The 23,805-nt window shown below is 45.3% G+C and overlaps 1 protein-coding gene across 1 annotated transcript in view; it reads right to left on the bottom strand.

Moving 5' to 3' along the window:
• Positions 1 to 23,805, bottom strand: part of EZH1 (enhancer of zeste 1 polycomb repressive complex 2 subunit) — a 206,709-nt gene that overhangs the window by 75,874 nt on the left and 107,030 nt on the right. Inside the window, 2 exon segments of the mRNA XM_030221225.1 lie at positions 4,587 to 4,767; positions 8,987 to 9,078. Of these exon segments, the coding sequence (XP_030077085.1) occupies positions 4,587 to 4,767; positions 8,987 to 9,078 (273 nt within the window).

The raw sequence follows: 23,805 nt of genomic DNA, 5'->3' as shown, positions 1-23,805 counted from the left end.
CACCGTGCTCGGTCAGGCAGCCAGACAACCCCAAGCTTCATCTGCACTTAGCCACTGTCCCCCAAGAGTTGAGCCCCTGGGTTCAAGCGGCTGGCAGGACTTCCGGAACCAGCGGGGTTGCGTAACCACTGACCAGACAAGCGGGAGCACAGACACAGTCCTGGAGCAAGGAGTCAGCGAAGCAGCAAAAACAGAGAACAGTCCGAAGTCTGGACCGGCAGCAACACAGCATGAAGTCAAGAATCAGTCCGAAGGTCTGGGCAGGCAGCAACATAGCGTGAAGTCAGTAAACAATCCGAGGTCAGGAACACAGGAAAACACTGGAACAGATGAAGACCACAACCTCTATGCGAATAGAAGCCGAAGCAAGGAAGGACTGGAAACAGGGCTTTAAATAGTGCAGGGATTAGGCTCAACCATGTGCAGCTGTTCCAAGATAGCCGCCCCCATCAGAGGAGATGCTCTATGCCCAAATATGGGCTTCCTTCCTGAAGCTGCTCAACTCCAAGATGGCTGCCACAAGCTGAGATGCCAACTCCAAGATGGCCGTCCTATCCTGGAGCTACCACATCCAAGATGGCCGCCGCATCCTCGAATGCCCATACCCTGCGTGAGCAGGCTGCACCTCTGGAGGAGTGTAGCAGAGCTAACAGGTATTACCAATACAGCTTTCTAGATCTTTTTTGGTTGGGATACAAGATAGGCTAATTAGATTTATATGGAATAATAAGAAACCACGACTTCCTAGGGCCTTTTTGTATATGCACGCCCCAGTCACGCCTTCACTATGCTTCCGACACGCCCCCATGAACTTTGGTCATCCCCGCAACGGAAAGCAGTTGAGGACGCCCAAAATCGAAAATGATAAATGGGATGGAACGACTTCCCTATGAGGAAAGGCTAAGAGGGTTAGGGCTCTTCAGCTTGGAGAAAAGGCGGCTGAGGGGTGATAAGATAGAAGTCTACAAGTGGAGTACAGCAGACAGCAGACAGATGTGAAGAGTTTGTTTACACTTTCAAAAAATAATAGAACCAGAGAGGACACAAGATGAAGTTAGAATATGGTAGATTTAAAACAAATAGGAGAAAGTTTTTCTTTACTCGGCGTGTGGTTGGACTCTGGAACTCTTGCCGGAGAATGTAGTGACAGCAGCTGGCCTTACGGAATTTAAGGGGGGGTTGGACAGATTCCTGAAGGAAAAGTCCATTGAACCTTATTAAATATATATATTTTTTTTGTTTTGGGTTTTGCCGGGTTCTTGGGGCCTGGATTGGCCGCTGTCGGGGACAGGATGCTGGGCTTGGTGGACCCTTGGTCTTTTCCCAGTGTGGCGGTGCTTATGTGCTTATGATTATGCCGATTTGGCCAACCCTGAGAGAAGGACGCCCATCTCCCGATTTGTGTCGAAAGATGGGCGCCCTTCTCTTTCGAAAATAAGCCTGATTGTGTTGTCATTGCAAGTAATATACCATGCCATACTTTGTATTGTAGTAGTAGTATTGTTGTTCGAATATTTTTACTGCTCCAATTGCCTACAGCTAATGTTTGATCTATTCTTACTGTACACCGCCTTGAGTGAATTCCTTCAAAAAGGCGGTAAATAAATCCTAATAAATAAATAAGGAAAAGAGGCTGGGAGGGCTTGCAGTCCCGAATCTGTTCTGGTATTATCGGGTAGCACAGGCCCGTGCGGCTATCGAGTGGTTCCATGCTTTACCGTCTAAACGGTGGATTTTTCTAGAACAATATATGATAGGGACTAGCCCTTTAAAACATCTTAACTGGTTGCCTCGTAAATATTGCTCTCTGCCGAGAGACTTGTGCCCATCTATCATTTCCACCTTCCATTACTGGGCATCCTTGTTTCCCATGCTTAGAGCTATCTTATCAAAACATACGCCTATTGTGGATAACCCTAAGTTCCCCCCTGGGATGGGTGGCGGTGTCTTTTCTCGATGGGGTCAGCTCTTTGAAGACGATAAGTGTATACCTTTTGCATCCTTAGCTACAGAGATTCAGCTTCCCCTTTCTGATCAGAATTGCTTATATGCAGCTGAAGCACTTCTTGGGTGCTCCGGGTATTAGAGCATCTATAGTCAGAGATGACACTTACTTGGAGGATTTATGTGAGGGCTCGAAGAGTACTAGGGGCCTTATTACCTGTCTATATCAATATCCGAGTACATTAGTTCCTGTGTCCAAATTACATAGGGAGAGTTGGGAGAGTGAATTGGTTTTAAAAATATCTCCGGATGACTGGCTCATTATGAAAAGGGCAGTGTTGAAATCCTCTGTTGCTGTTAAGGAAAATGCGGTCAAGGTGCTTTATCAGTGGTATCTCACTCCAGTCAGGCTACATTATGATTACTGGAGTTTTGTCTAATTGTTGGCGGGGTTGTATGGAAAAGGGGACTATGGGTCACTTGTGGTGGACCTGCCCTAAAGCAAGGGCATACTGGAGGGCAGTTCAGGCCCGTTTGCAAGGCTGGCTGGGTGGGAGGATTCAGTGGTATCCTGCTGTATATTTATTTGGCAAGAGGCCAACAGGGCTCTCTCGAAATCAGTTAAGTTTGGTATGCTTTGCTTGTCAAGCTGCCCGTATAAATCTGTCTAGGTAGTCGAAGAAGAGGTCTGTGCCTCCCTTGTTGGGTTGGATTTCTAAATTATGGTATATTTGTGATATGGAAAGATTGACTGCAATTAGAAGACGAATTCATACAAGACGGGAGGATATCTGGGCCCCTTTTATACAAGCATGCTCTGTATAATATAAAATAAAAGGGGGGGGGATTCAATTCAGGTTGATATGAAACTGTTGGTTGAATGGTATCCTCATCCATGGGGGTAGGAGGGGGGGCACTACGTTGGGTCTGTTATAAAAGTTGAAGAGGAGTGTCTTATTGTATAACAAAAATAAGGAAGAATGAACTTTCTCATTTCAGTTGGTTGGAGTGGTCAATCATTAAGTTTTGCTTTTGCTAACTATATGTTAGATGTTTTTGCTGGACAAATGTGTATTGATTTCTCAATAAACTTCTTCTACAAAAAAAAAAAAAATTAAGGGTCCCAGAGCAGAGGAGATCCTGCTCAGAAGATATAGAAACAGCTTAAAGTAATTCTGTTCTTCCCTTGGATCCCCTGCATAGTGGGGGCAGTTTAAGAAGAATTTGTGCCACTGCCCCAGCTACATGCAAACAGTTTCTGACTCAACAGTGATTTTGGTAAAAGAAACCAAAGGCTGGAGAAAATAAAGGGGAATCCCCTGGACCAGCAGTCTCTAATGGAACACAAGGTCCTTTAGGAGAAGCAGTCCCCCCCCCCCCCCCCACGTAGACATCAAGGCCGCGGGGGGGGGGGGGGGGGGGAAGGATCAGAGCGAATATCAGGAGAAAAGAGGGGGCTGCGCCGGCAAAAAGGCACACATTCCAGCCATTTTAGCTCAGGAAAAGGCTGCTCAAGGAAGGGAAACTTCAGTGCTTCCCTCCCCAGCGTTCGAACACGCCACAACACAGAATTCTGCTCTGGAGCATTTGCTACTGCAGCGGGAACAGCTTTCAAATGCCAGCGTCGCCCACACTAAAGCACGGTACCCCCGCACCAAAAAGAGGAGGAGTGGCCTAGTGGTTAGGGTGGTGGACTTTGGTCCTGGGGAACTGAGGAACTGAGTTCGATTCCCACTTCAGGCACAGGCCGCTCCTTGTGACTCTGGGCAAGTCACTTAACTCTCCATTGCCCCATGTAAGCTGCATTGAGCCTGCCATGAGTGGGAAAGCGCGGGGTACAAATGTAACAAAAATTTAAAAATTAAGAAAGACAGTGACTCACCGAACAGCGGGTGTCTCCGGAGGAGAAAGCAGAGTCCCACCGACGCAGAAGCCTGCTGCCTAACCGGCACACAGAGTGAAAGCACAGCACTAAGACAGGGAAACCCTGTACTGCCCGGTTCTGTCAGAACTCTTCTGTTTCTTCTGGGGGGTTTTTTTGTTTTGTTTTTTAAGACCGAACGAAGGCAAAGGAGCTCTCTTGTTTTTTTTTCTTTTTTACTGGTGAGGAAGGCTAGAGCTCTAAAGAATGCGAGGCAGGGGGGGAAAGGGTGAAGCAGGGACCCAGAAGACTGAGTATGCCCCCAAAGTCGGCACCACCAGCCAGACACCCCTAAACTCAACTGGCCCACAGGACCCAGGAGTATCCCCAACAGACAAATCCAGGAGCTGCTGAAGAGCCATCCACCACCTGCTGGAGATAGAGATGTACTGAAGTGAAGGAGGAGCTGGCCACCTGGTATCACTGCCTTCAGCTTTGTAATCTCTATCCCCACCTGCTGGTAGATGGACACAACCCACCAGTTCTTGGATTCATCTGCTGCATACGCTAAGGAAATGTATGTTTAACTGCATAAGACACCCTCTTTCCCTCAACAGCATTACCATTTCAGTGAGACATGGAGTTGAGAGACCAGAATCCAACCCCTAGGCCTGCACCAGAAAACAGATACCAGGTGTTCTATTAATTCCTAGTCCTACCATCCTCTGCTTCCTTAAATAAACCACCCACCCCACCCATACCCCCTGCAATACTATGTTACCTGATGAGCTTGAGGCCCATTCATTGCCAGTGTCTCTGTCACTGTCTCCTTCCTTTGTTTCAGTGGTGGCAGACGCTGAAGTGCTTGAAGAAGGAGTGCCAATGACCTGCTTCCTCTTGCGCCGTCGGCCAGAACATTTGGATCTTGGATTGTTAAGCATTGCATATTCCTTGGCGCCTTCCTGGGATTGAACATTTCAAACAGAAACATATGAGATGAAATCTACATTAATGGATGTGACATTAATGAACAGAAAGATCCAAGAGGTGCGCTATTACACGTGAAACCACATTTTGAACAGAAGGTCTAGGAAGAGATTGGGAAGTCTAGGTCAGGACATTCACAATTCCCCCCAGTATTTTACTAAAGGCTCCACTGAACTAATGCAAACTGATGGACAATGGTTACTAAGGTCTTTTTCCTCCATTTTTTGTAATATAATTTGGAGCCATTTTAATACCAGACAGCAGTAGAATATTTATATCTCATATACATCATCAGAAAAATATGCTGCAGTTCTAGCTTCAGTTTCATTATTATTCTCTTTATACAAAAGGTTCAAAGGAACACATTCTCATGGCATGTATTAAGCCACACCATACAGAAAAAAAAAATGTAAGGATTGCTTGTTTCTCTAGGACTGCCCTGTGCTACACTGTAGTATCAGACATTCTAGGGAAGTATATCAGACTCAGACAGCTTTTCAAGTTGGCAAGTTTGAAAAACCAGAAATCTTCAGGATATAAGAATAAACTCCTGCCCTCAATTTCCAATGGATTGATTTACCCCAAGAATTTGTATTTACCTGCTCAAAAGAGAGGAACAGAAAATCCTCAATTAGCTAAAATGAACCTGTATAACTTGATGTAATGGAAAGAAATTCAAGGGCTAATTCTTTCTAGGATGGGATCGTCCATCAAGGAAGACTCCTGAATTCAGAATCTCCAAAAATGTAGTCATCACTAAGGGAAGCTCTTCCCTCCAGAACTACTGTAGGAGCCTATCCCTCCCCTTCTTCCATCTGTTTTGCAATGAATGCAGTTCTATTTTCTGGACGCCTCCCTTGGTTTGAGACCTTTCCTGAAATCACAGACAGTCACAATCGTCCTGTGTTCCTAATGCCTCCGCTTAGATGCTGAACCGCCCGGCATATATTTGGAAGTGAGATCCAAATCTGCGCTTTAATAAGAATGCTTTATGTAAGAGCAAAACAAATTCCGCAGTAAAGGAACCCCTGCTCCCAGGGATTTGTCAGCATTTCCAGAGGCTAGTCAAGATCTCCAGTGAAACCCAAAGTTGACAGGGACTTCCTTTGAAAGATAAATTTTCATACTATTAAACATGCTCCTTCATCAGAATGGCTGTTCCTGAAGCTGCTTCCAGCATCATCAGAATCCAAAATGGCTGTTCAGCTCATGCTTTTCCCAACAGAACCACAGGACTGTAAGGGCACTGAAAATATCATTTTCGTGCCCTATAATCACAGCTCATTACTGGGCTGCTCCCATGATCCCCATGCAGAAAAGGGCTGGTCCAAGAGGCACTATGACTGGAAGAGAAACATCAGGCTCTGCAGCGGGAAAAACACTTAGCAGGCTCCTCTAGGGCCTTTATTATTATCTCAGGTACATGGGATGTGCTGGCACTCAAGACTGCTGCTTCAGCCTATGCATGATGAAAAAAAAAATAGTTCCTCTGCTACAAAAGGAATACTGTCAAGAATCTAAGCTCCCTCGAGACTAGTAAGACAGAGACAGTCTGAAGCAAGTGCCCATTTGTCCCTGCAAAATCAAAACTGCACACTGGAAGCAAGGTTCTTCTCCTCTCTTTTATTCAACAGGTTTTTTTTTTCTGGACTCTAAAACAGATGTCCTGGGTTTAGGGAGGAACTCTGACGACTCTTGAGTTATCACCCCTGCTCCAAAAAAAATATAATAATAATAATTTTTTTTTAAAGTTTTGTTTGGTGCTTAGACCCCTTGTTCAGCTTGAGGCTCTGTTCTCCAACTGGCCCAAGAGGTAACCAACAGAGAAATACTTAAGAGCTATGACTGCATTGTGCCCTTATAAGGCACAGCTCACAGCATTTGTTCTTTGTCTCCATCTGCTGGTTGGCGGACATAACCCTCAGCTTCTGGACTGGTGTGAATGCTAAGGAAACTACTTTTAAATAATAAATTTGTTAATGAAAATCAAATTAAGTCCCCCACAACCACAATGTTTTATTTCTGCAATCTAAGTAGATGCCTTTTATGAATGTTCCACAGCACAGAAAAGCAAGAAGACCAGAAAAAAGCACCAAGGGCCTTCAAGAATGAGTAACTAGCAGTTCCTTGCACAAGACTTCAATTAGGATCTGACTGCTGCTTTTCAGCCTGCTTTATTTGTGGCTATTAACAATATTTCACCCAAGGTTTCCTGCAACAGCTGATCACTGACTCAGGCGTTCACTTCAAAATAAAGCCCATGCCGGGTCCCTCATTAAAGGTTTGCTGGTTACTCATTCTTGGAGGCCCTTGGTGCTTTTTTTCTGGTCTCCTCCTACACAGTCACCACTAGGAATCTAAGCAAATCGGTGTTCAGGGGGAAGGGAGAGGAGAAAAAGAGAGATGTGTCACAGTTCATTTTTACCAAAGCTATATGCAAATTAGAAAACGGACAACAAAAGGGACAATCTTTCTAATGAACTGGAGTAGCCATAAAAAGTTGTGCATATTCCCTGGTCGCCAGTTTTTTTCCTTTTTCCGAAAAAGGTCCCAGGGCTAGCACCTTCTCAAGCCGTCTTGATGCGGCATGCTACGAGTGCAGCCCGAGTAATAGTTGCTTCTAATTGGAAACAGTCCACTGTGCCCTCGCTGGTGAAATGGCTCAATAAAATGTGGTATATTTGTGAAATGGAGCGTCTCTTAGCAGAGCATTGACATCAGAGGTGTAAATGGGAGACCATCTGGGAACCTTTCATCTCTCAGTGCTCAGTTTGAACAATGTGTGACCTGGATAGAATAATGGATATACCTTCTGCTTCGGGAGAGAGGGTAGGTTGGGGAGGGTGGAAGGGTGGTGGGATACGAAATATTCTACAAAAAAGACTTGAAGTTACACTAAGCTGCATTAGGGGTGTTTAGACTGGAGGAAAAGTTTCCTTGTTTGTATACTTCTTACATTGCTATTATACATTTGTTTAAGTAAGATAAGAGAATGATGTTGGAGATGACATGCATGTTTCATTTCATGTCTGAACAGTTAATAAAGACTTCATACATATTTAAAAAAAAAGTTGTGCATACCCGTTATCAAACACACATAAGCAAACAAAAGAAAACTTATGAGGGTTGAATGAAAAGTAATACCTCCACCTTCACAGTTTTTGTTTAAATAATGTACTGAATTAAAAACAAAAATAATGCTTCAAACTTGTTCTTTTATTACACGCATTTACTTTTCTACATAGTCACCACTATTTTCCACACATTGCTGCCAACAATGGACACATTTTGAAAGAGATGGAAATTGCATGGCGTGAAGTCTGGGCAGTATTGTTGATGGGGTAAGACTGTGAAACCCATCTTCGCAACTGCCTCTGTGGTATATTGTGCTGTGTGAGGCCAAGTGTTGTTATGTTAAAAGAAAGATTTCCTTCTTGTGCTTCCAAACGCTTCTCAATCATTTTTTTCAAAGTTTCAGAGTTGCAATGTAACATTCTGGGCTGATAGTTGCACCAGGTTCAAGAAAATCCATGTGAACACCATCCATGTCCCAAAAGACTGTTACCATGATTTCCCTACAGAAGGCTGTGCTTTGAAAATTTTCTTCACAGGTGAACTTTTGTGATGATACTCTATGGCTTGGCACTTTATTTCTGGCTCATAATGATGAGCTCATGTTCCATCAGCCGTCATGATCTTGTGAAGAAATTCCTCACCTTCATTCTCGCATTGGGATGACAACTGAGTGCTCACTGCTTTCGCAAGCAATAGCCTCTTCACATTGACACTTATCGACTGAGTTGAAGGAAGAGATTTAAAAGAATAAAGTGAACACAAGTAGTGCATCAGTGCTGTCATCTGTTGATGAATTATGGAGGCGGAGGTATTACTTTTCATTTAACCCTATAGCCAAGGTGAAAAGACGAGCTAGAAATAATATTGAAAAAAACAACATAATGAGTCAAGATGCAGACTTGTGCATATTTTTTCTACTGTATTTGGTAAATATATATTTGCAAAAATGAAAATATGTATTATATTTTTACCAAAGTTTTATCTCGTGATATATTGTTTACTGAAGGCTACCTAAAATTTCTGAAAACCTTGTAAGTGGGATGTTAACTGGTACAACCCAAGGAGCATTCTTCCTTCATATGACTGACAGGTAAAGCATTAAGTTCCATAGAGACCTACCAGCCACAAGAAACAGTGTGTCCCACAGGGCTCAGTCTCAATTTTTATTTCTTTGTTGCTCCGCCTGTATACATTAGGACTGGAATGAAAGGCTGAAACAAAATTAAGAAAAATCTGAGAAAACAAATTGGTCACCCATACAGGCATTTATTCATATTTTTGGTTATTTGCTATGTTCAAGGCAATCAGTATACAGTCATCCAGGGACCTGTGTTATGGCAGGAAAACAAACAAAATAGTCCAATTATTCATGCTCTTATCCAGGTGTATATCATGTGGGATACCTGAATGTTATTGAGTATTCTTGTGTTAAGGAATAGTGGTCTTAATCCATTCTTAGATTTGCTAATTAACCCCACTGTTTACAAGGCCGTGCTAGTGGCTGTGGTGCACTAATGCCAACACAGCCCATTTCTTGTGGATTTATGAAGATGTCAGGTTATCAACTTGTTCAAGTCACAAGTCAAGCTCAGGTAGCAAGATCTGTCCTCTCAAATGTCCTAACCCAGGAGGCTGCACCTACCAACAGACTTTCTTGGTCCAGCATCAGCTCTCATTTGGGTCGGTGGAAACAAATCTTTTAAAAGAAAACCAAGCACCCTGTTTTTCTCCTACCTATATCCAACAAAACATCATAATGCCAACACTGGCAAATTAATTTTAAGCCAGTAAATAAGGCCAGTGCAGAATCTCTCCATTATTCTACAACCTGGTGTCTTAAAGTTAGGTACTAATTGCATACATAAGTTATAGAATACTAACACTTACTAGTGCATAATATGCATTTAAATGTGTAAGGGTTAGAAAGACACTAATCTATAACTTGTATGCGCAAATCCCTTAGCGCATAAAATGCAAGGCAGGAATACACATGGGCAGAGCACAGTTAGGTCTCCTGGTTATGCACATAAATTTACAGAATACTGTTCAGCTACGCAAGTCACTTGGTCCACTTAAGCACCAACAGTTACACTTGCCACAGACATGGTGTAAATGTTGGCACCTACATTTAAGTGTGCCAATGCAGACTTATGTTAGTTATTGTTGAACGTGAACAAGACAAATATTATCCTGCTAGGGATGCCTCTGAGGAAGCTGCATCCATTTTGATAATGCATGAAATTTGTATGTAGGAACAGGCTGGAAGTCTGGGAGTTATTCTAGACTCTCAATTATCCTTTTCAGCACAGATATGTCAAGCTATTCAGAGTTCCTTTTTTAGCTTCAGCTGTTAGGCCGAGAACCTGCCTACCACTTTCTGACTTTTGCTCAAAGCATGGTCTTAAGTGGACTTGACTACTGTAATTCTCTAAACTTAGGGTTGCCTATTTCAAAATTACAAGCCCTACAGGTTGTTCAAAATGTGGCGATGTGGTTGATATCAGGTATTTCACATTTTCAGAATTTTTCACCAGTTATTGAGAGCATTGCATTGGCTGCCAATTAGAGAATGGATTGTATTTAAAATGTTATTATAGATTCATAAAGTGTTGAAGAATGAGTCTGTTCATCATTTTTCCTCTGTATTGCAAACATACATATAAACTGTCCATTGAGATCTGTGACAGCTGCATTTTTAACTATTCCAACTTTGTGGAAAGCACATTTATTTTAAATTTAAAATTGTCAATAAGCAAAACAGTGGCACAAAGCAAAACATAGCAAACATCCTTTCTAATCTCTCCTATCCACCTCCCTTCCCCCCATGATACGAGGATCTGATGCACCTCAAAGTGGGAGAAGGTTTGAGGCTTCACCAGAAGAAGGGACTGCTCATACAGGGGCCAGTTCTAATGGCCAACTTGTCTCACTTTTGTCTTCTGGCTTGGCCCTTGAAAGACGGCATCTCAGGCATAAGGGATATGTTGAAGAGGCCTTTACGATTGCAGCAGGCACTGAAAAGGTCTACCTCCTTAGCTTATACCCCCTCCTCTCTTCCTTCCCGTTCACATTAATTGATTTGATTTGCTTACTTTATTTATTTTTTGTCTATTAGATTGTAAGCTCTTTGAGCAGGGACTGTCTTTCTTCTATGTTTGTACAGCGCTGCGTATGCCTTGTAGCGCTATAGAAATGCTAAATAGTAGTAGTAGTTATACCAGGATCTGAAGAACTTTCTCCATTCTGGCCTTCAATTGGTCACATTTTGTCCTTTTTGGAGGAAGCCCTCAAGAAGGGCTTGACTGTTGGTTCCTTGAAGGTGCAGTTAGCAGCACTGACATGTTTCCAAGGGTGTCTCAAAGGAGAACTAGTCACATTCCATCCCATCCTAATGTGGCACGCTTCTCAAAATGAATTTTTAACGTTTAGCCTCTGGATCCATTCTGTTTTTTCTAGCATGGAGCTTAAAATTGGTTCTTCATATTCTAGCACCTTTGCCTTTTGATTCACTGAAGAAAGTGTTCCTGAGGGATCTTACACTGAAGGCAGAAGTTCTTGATTGCAAATTGTTCATCAAAGTGAATTTCAGAGCTCCAGGAATTGTCCTGTCGTGAACTCATTTTGCATTTTATGGAGGTGGGTGTGCTCATTCAGTCAGTTCCTTCTTTTCGGCCAAAGACATGTCGATCAAGTGCTTGCACTTCTGGCAACAGAATTACAATAACGAGTTCAATCTTCTCCCTATATGAAGGGTTTCAATATGCTACTTGGAGAAGCCAACAATTTTTGTAGGTCGGCTAGGTTGTTTGTGCTCTTTGGAGGAATGAAGTGGGAAAGCTAACAATACACAATGGCTCAGAGAGGCAATCTCATCAGTATACATTCCTCAAGACCAGGTGCTTTCTAAGGCCCTTAGGGTGCAATCAGAGAACTGGCAACTTCTAGTGAGCAGTCTTGCAGTCTCTTCTGTAGAGATCTGTAGGGCCATGAAATGATCATCCTTGCATTCTATCTCTATGCACTATAAGCTGGGCGTATTTGCCAAGATGGATACAGCTTTTAGTGAAAATGTGTTTAGAGCAAAGGTTTCAAACTCCCACCTGGTCTAAGAGGTGTCTGGTAAATCCAATGTGTTCTAGATTGGTCTGCTAGATAATAAGGAAGGAAAAGTTTAGTCTTGCCTTCTAATTTTCTTTCCTCAAGTCTTACCAGATCAGTCCAGTGTCTAGCCTAAATACCTTTGACCTCTGTCTCCATCTGCTGGCTGAGAGGCATAACCCATATGTTTCGTATCTGACAATAAAACACTATCATACATATGGAAATGGCTCAACAAATTTCCCTTTGTGCCTAAAATTAATAGTCTTCAAATCTTTCCTTAGCAAAGTTTCTGCTGACCCTCTCCCTGGCTACGTGGTTAAGCACCTCTCTCAGCCTATCATACCCCTCCTCATTACTTCTGTCTAATGGCATTGTCCTTCATATTTAGAAGCATGCTCTTGTTCGCCCACTCTTCAAAAAACCACATCTTGACCCCTCCCCTACTGTTTAGCTTTAGTCCCATTTCAAACTTCCCCTTCTTTTCCAAAGACCTAGAAAAGTTTGTTCACTCTCAACTAGTTGATCACATCAAAAACAGCAATGTTCTCCACCCTTGCCAGTCAGGCTTCAGTTCTCACCGCAGCACTGAGACACCATTTCTTGCCCTTTATGACTTCATTTACGCCTCTGTCGATCAACACTGCTCAGTTATCTTGGTTTCTCTTGATCTGTCCTCTGCATTCGATCTTGTAGATCACATGCTACTTTTGCACCATCTTCACTTCATTGGTATATAAGAACATAAACATTGCCATACCGGGACAGACCGAAAGTCCATCAAGCCCAGTATCCTGTTTCCAACAATGATCAATCCAAGTCACAAATACCTGGCAAGATCCTAAAACAGTACAATACATTTTATGCTGCTTATCCTAGAAATCAGCAGTGGATTTTACCCAAGTCCATCTTAAGGAAAAATTATGTTCTTAACTGATAATTTTATTTCCTTTAATCATACTAGACCAGTCCAGACCAATGGGTTATATCCATCAACCAGCGGAAGGAAACAAAGAAAATAGTTCCAAGTAATACGCCCCCTTAAGGGTATCATGCAGCCTGGAATGTTCAGTATTTCAAATAGCCATGCAATGGTACATAAGTAATGCCATACTGGGAAAAGACCAAGGGTCCAACGAGCCCAGCATCCTGTCCACGACAGCGGCCAATCCAGACCAAGGGCACCTGGCAAGATTCCCAAACGTACAAACATTCTATACATGTTATTCCTGGAATTGTGGATTTTTCCCAAGTCCATTTAGTTGCGGTTTATGGACTTGTCCTTTAGGAAACCGTCCAACCCCTTTTTAAACTCTGCTAAGCTAACCGCCTTCACCACTTTCTCTGGCAACGAATTCCAGAGTTTAATTATACGTTGGGTGAAGAAACATTTTCTCCGATTTGTTTTAAATTTACTACACTGTAGTTTCATCGCATGCCCCCTAGTCCTAGTATTTTTTGGAAAGCATGAACAGATGCTTCACATCCACCTGTTCCACACCACTCATTATTTTATATACCTCTATCATGTCTCCCCTCAGCCATCTCTTCTCCAAGCTGAATAGCCCTAGCCTCCTTAATCTTTCTTCATAGGGAAGTCGTCCCATCCCCGCTACCATTTTAGTCGCCCTTCGCTGCACCTTTTCCAATTCTACCATATCTTTCTTGAGATGCGGCGACCAGAATTGAACACAATACTCAAGGTGCGGTCGCACCATGGAGCGATACAACGGCATTATAACATCCTCACACCTGTTTTCCATACCTTTCCTAATAATACCCAACATTCTATTCACTTTCCTAGCTGCAGCAGCACACTGAGCAGAAGGTTTCAGTGTATTATCGACGACGACACCCAGATCCCTTTCTTGGTCCGTAACTCCTAACGTGGAACCTTGCATGACGTAGCTATAATTCGGGTTCTTTTTTCCCACAAGCTCAAAGCTTCTACGAGAGAACACAAGAAAGGTAAATAATGAAGCCACCCAAACATAGAAACAGATCTACCATAGTTCCTGCGCTACCAAAAGCGAAGAAAAAGAATCAGCAAGATGCGATGTGTTTTCTGGCTTGGTTGCATGCACCACTAGTCAGAACCCCAAGGCAGAGCAAAGGGCTCGACACTGAAAATGCCCTTGAGCCTCACATGGCTGGCATAGCACGAGGCAAGGAGAGAGACAAAGAATGTCCAGATGATGAAATGTGTATGGCCTCTGTGAACTGATGAGAATCCATTCACAGACCTGCCAGAAACCAATCGTAGAGGATCTAAAAAAAGGAAGGGCTAGGGAGGGTGTCTGAACTGGTCTGGTAAAAGGAAAGAAAATTATCAGGTAAGAACATAATTTTTCCTTCCTTGTCATCTATACCAGACCAGTCCAGATCAATGGGATGTAGCAAAGCAGTTACTCCATTAGGGTGTGAGAACAAAGACCAAAGGCACTAAACAATGTGAAGCTAAGCAGCCCACGTCTGCACGGTAGCTGGCTAAGGAAACAGAGAATAGAAAAGCTCTCTTGAAAGGAAGAGCACACTGCTACTCGTGGAAGACATAACCCTCAAGGTTACCTTGAAGGAGCAAAGCAATCCAAGAGAAAGTGTCTGCATTGGGAAAACTGAGTCAAAGTACACCGACCATGCCAAGAGACCTTATTTAGCTAAAATGTCGGAAGCTAAAGATAGAAGAATACTGTCTGAGCCCAAAGACTCAGAAGAGCTCCGTACTGGTAAAGGAACAAAAGATGTTGCACTTCCAACTCCGACTGAGAGAAACCCTGTTGAGAGCAAGCAAATACATAGAGCCACTGAATAGAAAGTCCAGCACTCTAGAAGCCTAGGAGTCTAGCAGGTAGCAAGGTACGCGCCACCGGCCAAGCAGGAGCCACGACACAACCCTGCCGCAGAACCAGAACTGAGCCAGCAGAAAACAAGAGGGCCAAAAAATATCCCCCGGGATAGTCCGGTGCTAGGAACAGGGAAAAAACTAGAGGAAACAGTGCATGCACCACCTTCAAACAGAGCCCCATTCCACATGCAAACATGGCATCCAGGCCCAATCTTGATGAAAAAAGTGAAGGTCTCCCTGAGCATGGAAAGTATCAGTTCCCCAATCAACTAAGAGACTGGAGCAAGGGCAGAGAAGCAAAGATGGTGCCAAGCACCACTAACACAGTTGGGACTTCGCCACCAGCCGGAGCTGAAAGCATGTCAGAAAGCCCGAGTTGAATCACCACAGGCAAGAGCAATCGTATCCAAGCTGGAAACAGAGCCACACCATACCACCAGAATACCGAAGCGTGCCAGGTGCCCTTGACCTGGATTGGCCACTGTCGGTGACAGGATGCTGGGCTAGATGGACCTTTGGTCTTTCCCAGTATGGCACTACTTATGTACTTATGTACTTACCTGTAGCAGGTATTCTCCAAGGACAGTAGGCTGATTGTTCTCACAAGTGGGTCGATGTCCGCATTGGCCCAGGAAACGGCAAATTTTCCACAGTAAAATTTAAAAAGTTTTACCAGACTCTTCTGAGCGTGGCTCTTCAGTTTAATCAAAAAGCATAGAAACAAACTAACAACAACTCCAAAGGGGAGGAGGGCGGGTTGGTGAGAACAATCAGCCTGATGTCTTCGGAGAATACCTGCTACAGATCTTCACTTTCTCCGAGGACAAGCAGTCTGCTTGTTCTCACAAGTGGGGCATCCCTAGCAACCAGGCTCGCTCAAAACAATGAACATTGGTCAATTGGGCCTCGCAAAAGTGAAGGCATAACATACATTGACCTGAAACTATAAACAACTAACTGAGAGTGCAGCCTGGAACAGAACAAAAAATGGGTCTGGGGGGGTGGAGTTGGATTCTAAACCCCGAACAGATTCTGCAGCACTGACTGCCCAAACCGAATGTCGCATTGGGTATCCTGCTGAAGGCAGTAGTGAGATGTGAATGTGTGACTGATGACCACGTTACAGCCTTGCAAATCTCTTCAATAGAGACTGACTAAGTGAGCCACTGACGCAGCCATGGTTCTAACATTATGAGCTGTGACATGGCCCTTTAGAGTCAGCCCAGCTTGGGCATAAGTGAAGGAAATGCAATCTGCCAGCCAATTGGAGATTGCGCGTTTTCCGATGGCGACTCCCCTCCTGTTGGGATCAAAAGAAACAAACAACTGGGCGGACTGTCTGAAGAGCTTTGTCCGCTCCACGTAAAAGGCCAATGCTCTTTTGCAGTCCGAGGTATGCAAACTGCTTTCGCCAGGGCGGGTATGAGGACAGGGAAAGAATGTTGGCAAGACAATTGACTGGTTCAGATGGAACTCCGACACCACCTTCGGCAGGAACTTAGGGTGCGTGTGGAGAACTACTCTGCTGTGATGAAACTTGATATAGGGTGCATGAACTACCAAGACCTGAAGCTCACTGACCCTATGAGCTGAAGTAACAGCCACCAAGAAAACGACCTTCCAGGTCAAGTACCTCAGATGGCAGGAATTCAGTGGCTCAAAAGAAGCTTTCATCAGATGAGTGAGAACGACGTTGAGATCCCATGACACTGGTGGAGGTTTGACTGGGGGCTTTGACAAAAGCAAACCTTTCATGAAGTGAACAACTAAAGGAAGTTCAGAGATAGGCTTACTCTCTACACGGCAATGATAGGCACTAATCGTAGTAAGATGAACCCTTACTGAGTTGGTTGTGAGGCCAGACTCTGATAAGTTTAGAAGGTATTCAAGCAGGGTCTGTGTAGGACAAGAAAGAGGATCTAGGGCCTTGCTGTCACACCAGACGGCAAATCTCCTCCATTTGAAAGAGTAACACCTCTTTGTGGAATCTTTCCTGGAACTAAGCAAGACACGGGAGACACCCTCTGAAAGACCCAAGGAGGCAAATTCTAAGCCCTCAACATCCACGCCGTGAAAGCCAGAGACTGGAGACTGGGATGCAGAAGCGACCTCTCGTTCTGGGTGATGAGTATTGGAAAACACTCCAATCTCCACGGTTCCTCGGAGGACAACTCCAGAAGAAGAGGGAACTAAATCTGACGTGGCCAGAAGGGAGCAATCAGAATCATGGTTCTGCAGTCTTGCTTGAGTTTCAGCAAAGTCTTCCCTACTAGAGGTATGGGAAGATATGCATACAGGATGCCTGTTCCCCAATGCAGGAGAAAGGCATCTGACGCTAGTCTGTCGTGGGCTTGAAGCCTGGAACAGAACTGAGGGACCTTGTAATTGATCTGAGTGGCAAAAAGATCCACCGATGAGGTTCCCCACGCTCGGAAGATCTTGTGGGTGACACCCATGTCCAGTGACCACTCATGAGGTTGCAATATCCTGCTCAGCCTGTCGGCCAGACTGTTGTTTACGCCTGCCAGATAAGTGGCTTGCAAAAACATGCCATGACAGCGCACCCAAAGCCACATCTGGACGGCCTCCTGACACAGAGGGCGAGATCCGGTGCCCCCCTGCTTGTTGGTGTAATACAAGGCAACCTGATTGTCTGTCTGAATCAATATGATTTGGTTTGCTAGCCGGTCTCTGAAAGCCCTTAGAGCGTTCCAGATCGCTCGCAATTCCAGGAGATTCATCTGAAGACCTTTTTCCTGAAAGGACCAGGCACCTTGAGTGTGAAGCCCATCTACAAGAGCTCCCCACCCCAGGAGGGATGCATCCGTCGTCAGCACTTTTTGTGGCTAAGGAATTTGGAATGGACGTCCCAAGGTCAAATTGGATCGAATCGCCCACCACTGCAGAGAATTCCGGAAGTCGGTGGATATTTGGATTACATCCTCTAGACTCCCCGCAGCTTGATACCACTGGGAAGCTAGGGTCCATGGAGCTGATCTCATGTATAGGCGTGCCATGGGAGTCACATGAACTGTGGAGGCCATGTGCCCCAGAAGTCTCAACATCTGCCGAGCCGTGATCTGTTGAGGCATTCAAACTATGGACACCAGGGACAGGAGGTTGTCTGCCCTTGCCTTGGGAAGATAAGCTCGAGCTGTCTTTGTGTTCAACAGAGCTCCAATGAATTCCAATTTTTGAACTGGGGTGAGATGGGACTTGGAGTAATTGATCACAAACCCCAATAGTTTTAGCACCTGAATAGTCATTCGCATGGACTGTAGAGCGCCTGCATTCGAGGTGCTCTTCACCAGCCAATCATTGAGATAAGGGAACACATGCACTCCCAGTCTGCGTAGCGACAATGTGACTACCGCTAGGCACTTTGTGAACACTCTGGGCACAGACGCCAGACCAAAGGGCAGTACACAGTACTGAAAGTGCTGAGTTCCCGGCCGAAATCAAAGATACTTCCAGTGAGCCAGGAGTATCGAAATGAGTGTGTAAGCATCCTTTAAGTCCAGAGAGCATAGCCAATCGTTTTCTTGAATCATGGGAAGAAGGGTGCCCAGGGAAACCATCCTGACCAGATTTGTTCAGGTCCCTTAGGTCTAGAAAGGGACACATCCCCCCCCTGTCTTTTTCTGCACAAGGAAGTACCTGGAATAGAATCACAGCCCTTCTTCCCCTGGTGGACAGTTCCTCTGCAAGTACCTGTTTGTGCCTGGAACTGTAACAATGAGCAATTTGGAGGTTTGGATTCCAGACTGAGGGTGTATCCTGACCGGACTATTTGAAGGACCCATCGGTCGGAGGTTATGAGAGGCCACCTTTGGTGAAAAAAACATCAACCTCCCCCCCCAACCGGCAAGTCGTCTGGTACGGACACTTTTACAGAGGCTATGCTTAATTGGAGCCAGTCAAAAGCCCGTTCCCTGCTTTTGCTGGGGAGCAGCACGGGCTTTAGATGCATGCTGTTGACGAGAACAAGCATGCTGGGGCTGAGCCTGGGAAGGCTGTCAAGAAGCAGGAGTATACCTACGCATAGGATATACATAGGGAGCACTCCTCTTCCCCCCAAAATACCTCCTATATGAGGAGGTAGTAGCAGAAGATGCCCGGTGGGAGAGAGAATCCATAGCATCATTATGCTTCTTGATCTGATCAACAAGATCCTCTATTTTTTCACCAAAAAGGTTGCCCCCCCCCCCCCGGCAAGGAACATCTGCCATTCACTGCTGGACCGAATGATCCAAGGTCAGAGACACACAGCCACGAGAGTCTATGCATCACTATACTTTGAGCAGCGATCCTGGATGCTACATCAAAAGTGTTGAACGTACCCCTGGCCAGGAATTTTTAACACGCCTTCTGCTGCCTGACCACCTTGCAAAAAAGCTCGGCTTGCTCCGGAGGGAGTGCATCAACCAAGCTAGACAGTTGCCTTATTGAGTCCCACAAATGAACACTTGTGAAGAGCTGGTATGATTGGATCTTGGCAGCGAGCATAGCGGACTGATACATCTTCCTCCCAAAAGAATCAAGAGTCCTAGCTCTGCCTTGGAGCGCCGAAGAATAGTCTCTAGTACTCCTGGCTCTCTTGAGGGCGGAGTCCACCACCGTAGAATTGTGGGGTAACTGAGACCTCATCAATCCAGGTTCACTGTGGATCCGATACTGGGATTCAGCTTTCTTTGGGACCACGGGGCCAGACAGAGGGGCCGACCAGTTAGCATAAGGACTTCCTTCAGTACCTCTGACTGTCACAGCCTCTTTAGGTGGAGAAGAATAGTCCAGGACTTCAAGCATCTCAGTCCTGGGCTCATCCTCAACCTTCAAAGGGAAGGGAATAGCTGTAGCCATTTCCCGGACAAAAGAGGAAAACGAAAGACTCTCCAGTGGAGATAGTCTCCTCTCTGGTGGAGGGGAAGGTTCAGAGGGAATCCCATAGGACTCAGAAGAAAAGTACCTGGGATCTTCCTCTGACTCCCACGTACGCTCCTGCTCAGTATCGGATAAGATCTCTGCTAAGGTACTTCGACACTGAACCTGCCTCAACGCCAAGGAACGATGTCCTCATTGGCGATGTCGAGAGGCCGACACCCGGTCTGACTGCGGTGAAGCTCCCTCCACCGATGTCGAGGAGAGTCAACATGGGTGGCAGCGGAACTATAGTCGGGGACCTCACCGCAGGAGAAGGGCCAGACACTGCTGCAGAAGATGGTACAGAAAGTTCAAGCACCCCCGACACCAAAGCTGACTGGTGTAGCAGTCCCTACAGAAGTTCTGGAAACAAGGCCCAGATGCGCTCGTCGAGAGCCACCATCGGAGAAGGCTGCAGGGGTCAGTGGAGCAGGTGGTGTCAGAATCCGTGGAGGCTCGAGAGCAGGTACCGGACTGCTAGGAGACCTCCTGTATCAAGGGGAAGCGATCCTCTCGGCGCTGACGCTTCTCGGGTGCCGACTCTCTTGACGCCCCAGAGCTCCCGGTACCATGTGTCAAAGGAGAACGATGACAGTGCTTCTTTGCCTTCGCTCGACGCCCGTCATCAAGACTCCTTGGTACCAACGAGGAGGACGTGGAATCCTTGCGTCTCCTCGGGGCCGGGTCCAACAAAGGTCGGTCCCGGGGGGGGGGGGGTGGGCCTGCATAACAGGAGGCCTCGAGGCAGGTGGAGACCACTCGAAGCCTCACTGCTCCCAGCGCGAGTTGGTCTCTCAGCAGCCATTACCTCTCTTCCCCTTTCGAAGTTGATACCGATGTCAATGTCGATGTCAAAGGACTGGACCGAGGCCCAAAAAGCTTTTTTTGTTGGGCTTCTCGAGATGCTTGGGTCCGTTTCTTCATACGAAGACACAGACTACAAGTGGCTGGGCTATGGTCGGGCCCAAGGCACTGATGTTACTAAATGTACATTTTCTTTATAATTCTTATATACTTCTTAAATATCTCTTACTATATTTGCTTAAAATTCTACCATGTTTTATCATTATCATGTCATCCAAAATCCTTCTGCTATTACTAATTGTATACTTTCTCGTGTATTCTCATTATTCATGATGTATTGTAAGCCACATTGAGCCTGCAAAGAGGTGGGAAAATGTGGGATACAAATGCAACAAATAAGTAAATAAATAAATACACCAGGCGTGGGTATCGGTACCTGAGATGGTCCGGTTGCACCAAGTACAACGTTTGGAGCCACTAGGTGTCTTTGATGACATGGAAGGGAAAAAGGCTTCGGCGAAATCAAAAGACACGATTGTGCCTGTAAAGAAAAAGGGCACACAAAAAAAGAATAAGGGAATAACGCGACCAGATCGAAAAAGAAAGGAAACTTTAAAAAGGGAAGAAAACTAAAACAGAACTACAGGACCCTTTTTTTTTTAAAACAAAGATAATAATAAAATAAAGAAAAAATTAGAAGAAAAAAAGCGAAAACTCGTCGAAGACTCTTTCCTGGGCCTGAGAGGAGCGCAGAAAAAACACTACCGCACCTCAACGCGGAAAAAAGAAACTGAAGAGCCACGCTCATGCGACAGACGGGAAGTCGTCCGCGCACTGTTCGCACGCCAGAAGACTCTGGTAAAACTTTTTAAATTTTACTGTGGAAATTTTGCCGTTTCCTGGGCCGAAGCAGACGTCAACCCACTTGTGAGAACATATAGCCTGCTTGTCCTCGGAGAATGGAGCAATACTAATCAGGGCAAAATGTAACCTTGCTCCATGGCCAACTCTGGAGACACGCCTTGAGACATGACCAGTAAAAACACACAGCCTCACAGCCAAAACAGAGACCACGTTGCTGCGTCAGAGAAGTAAAAACCAGAGAGTTGCATGGGGACAGAAAGCTTACCCATCCCCGCCCGTCCCTGCTGGAATCTTACCCGTCCCCACTGGAATCTTACCCATCCCCATCCATCCCCGCAAAAATGTAACCCATCCCAACCCATCCCCGCAAGAAATTAACCCATCCCTATCCATCACTGTAAGAATTTAATGGTACATAAAAGAAAATTCCAGTCAGCTCCTCAGTCTCTCTCTGGATTTGAGCCACAGCACTGTAGGCAAGGAAGGAATGGAAGCTGAAACTTGGAACACTCTGGTGTGCAAATGTAAGATTTGTCTCTGATTTACTGGCGCTGTGTGCTGAGAGGTCACCACATGCATGCGCCAGTAGGTCAGGTGACATCTGATGCTCATGCCTGTGTCAGAGCTGAGGTCTGCTCATCAGCCCGGGAGCAAAGAAGATTAATTGTAACATAGTAAGTGACAGCAAATAATGACCTTGAATGGTCCATCCAGTCTGCCCAATAGTCACACTCATTATCAGTTCATGATTAAATCAACGAGTGTGATATTATATACTAGATTATGGTCTTTCTTTTGTGTTTCTGGAACATAGACCATAGAAGTCTATCTGGCCCTATCCTTATGTTCCAACTGCTGGAGTTGTCGTTGAAGCCCACTCCAGTCTATGTGTCTTCTCATTTGTGGGACACAGATTGTAAAAATCTGTCCAGAACTGTCCTTATGTTCCAGCCACTGAAGTTGCTGTCTAAGCCCTTTCCAGCCCATCCTAAACCAGACTTCCATATATTAGACACAGACCATACAAGTCTGCCCGGTATTGGCCCTAGTTAATCACAGCCAGAGTTGCTATCTAAGTATTACTTCACACATCCATACACATGCAGCCATTTAAGGTTAGGTTTTTTATGACTTCCATTTTCTAATTAGAGATCCTCTGTGTTCATCCCACGCCTTTTTGAATTCCATCATCATTTGTGTCTCTACCACCTCCTTAATGGAAGACTTTCCACATTTGTGCTGTTAAAGCAAGGAGGAGAAGATAGCACTCAAAGAACTTGGTACTCGGTAGATGAGAGGCTGGTGCAGGTGTAGCTTACACTTCCACGGGAACCCCACAGGAACTGCTTCCGTCCCCACGGGAACCCCGCAGGAACTGCTTCCGTCCCCGCAGGAACCCCGCAGGACTGCTTCCGTCCCTGCAGGAACCCCGCAGAACTGCTTCCGTCCCTGCAGGAACCCCGCAGAACTGCTTCCGTCCCTGCGGGAATCCCGCGGGTTTCGCGGGATTCCCGCAAACCCTGTTCCCGTGCAGCTCTCTAGTAAAAACTCCGTCCCCAGAGAGAAGCTATGCACCATCTTAGAAATGCCATAATCGACATCAGGCCAATCCTAAGGGATAGTCAATAGCCAGAACTAGTGCCAATGAAAATGGCCAGCAACAAAGCAAAACGTCACCATATGAGAGCAACACTTGATACCTGCAACTGAGCAACGCCCAATCATCAGTAAAAGAGGCAGGCTGTAGGAAAGCCAACAGAACAAGGTTCCACTTCCAGACAAGTAGGCACGTTGCACAAGCAGGAAGAGAACTGCACGTAGAAGCCAATGCAGCTACTGCACACCACAAGAATGACAGCGTTGCGCTCCCAAGGCCAAAAGAGCCGGCACTCTAAATGCAAGAAGATAGGAAGACCCTACAGGCAAAGAAGAAAATGAGCTCTGTAGACAGACCACGAGGAGTGCAAAATAGGCAAAGGGGGAGTGCACTTCAGAATCATAGAGGGCAGTGCACTCAAGCCGTGAAGAATGAGCCGTGGTGAACATTTGCAACAGAACGAAGTTCCATAGCCAACAAGGTTATCAATAGAAATCAAACAAAATAAAACATGGAAAAGAAAATTAAGATGATACCTTTTTTATTGGACATAACTTAATACATTTCTTGATTAGCTTTTGAAGGTTGCCCTTCTTCGTCAGATTGGAAATAAGCAAATGTGCTAGCTGACAGTGTATATAAGTGAAAACATTCAAGCATTATTATGACAGTCTGACAGGGTGGGAGGATGGGGGTGGGTAGGAGGTATGCATGGGGACATCAAAGCATATCATTGATATTCTAACAGGGTGGGTGTGGATAGGTGAGGGGTGGAGAGAAATACAGCTTTATGGTTTATAATGGGCTAGG

Source organism: Microcaecilia unicolor, chromosome 12, assembly GCF_901765095.1.
Source record: "Microcaecilia unicolor chromosome 12, aMicUni1.1, whole genome shotgun sequence".
In the NCBI taxonomy this organism is placed as follows: domain Eukaryota; kingdom Metazoa; phylum Chordata; class Amphibia; order Gymnophiona; family Siphonopidae; genus Microcaecilia; species Microcaecilia unicolor.
Note: the sequence above shows the minus strand (reverse complement) of the source record. Positions and strands in the feature narration are given on the sequence as shown.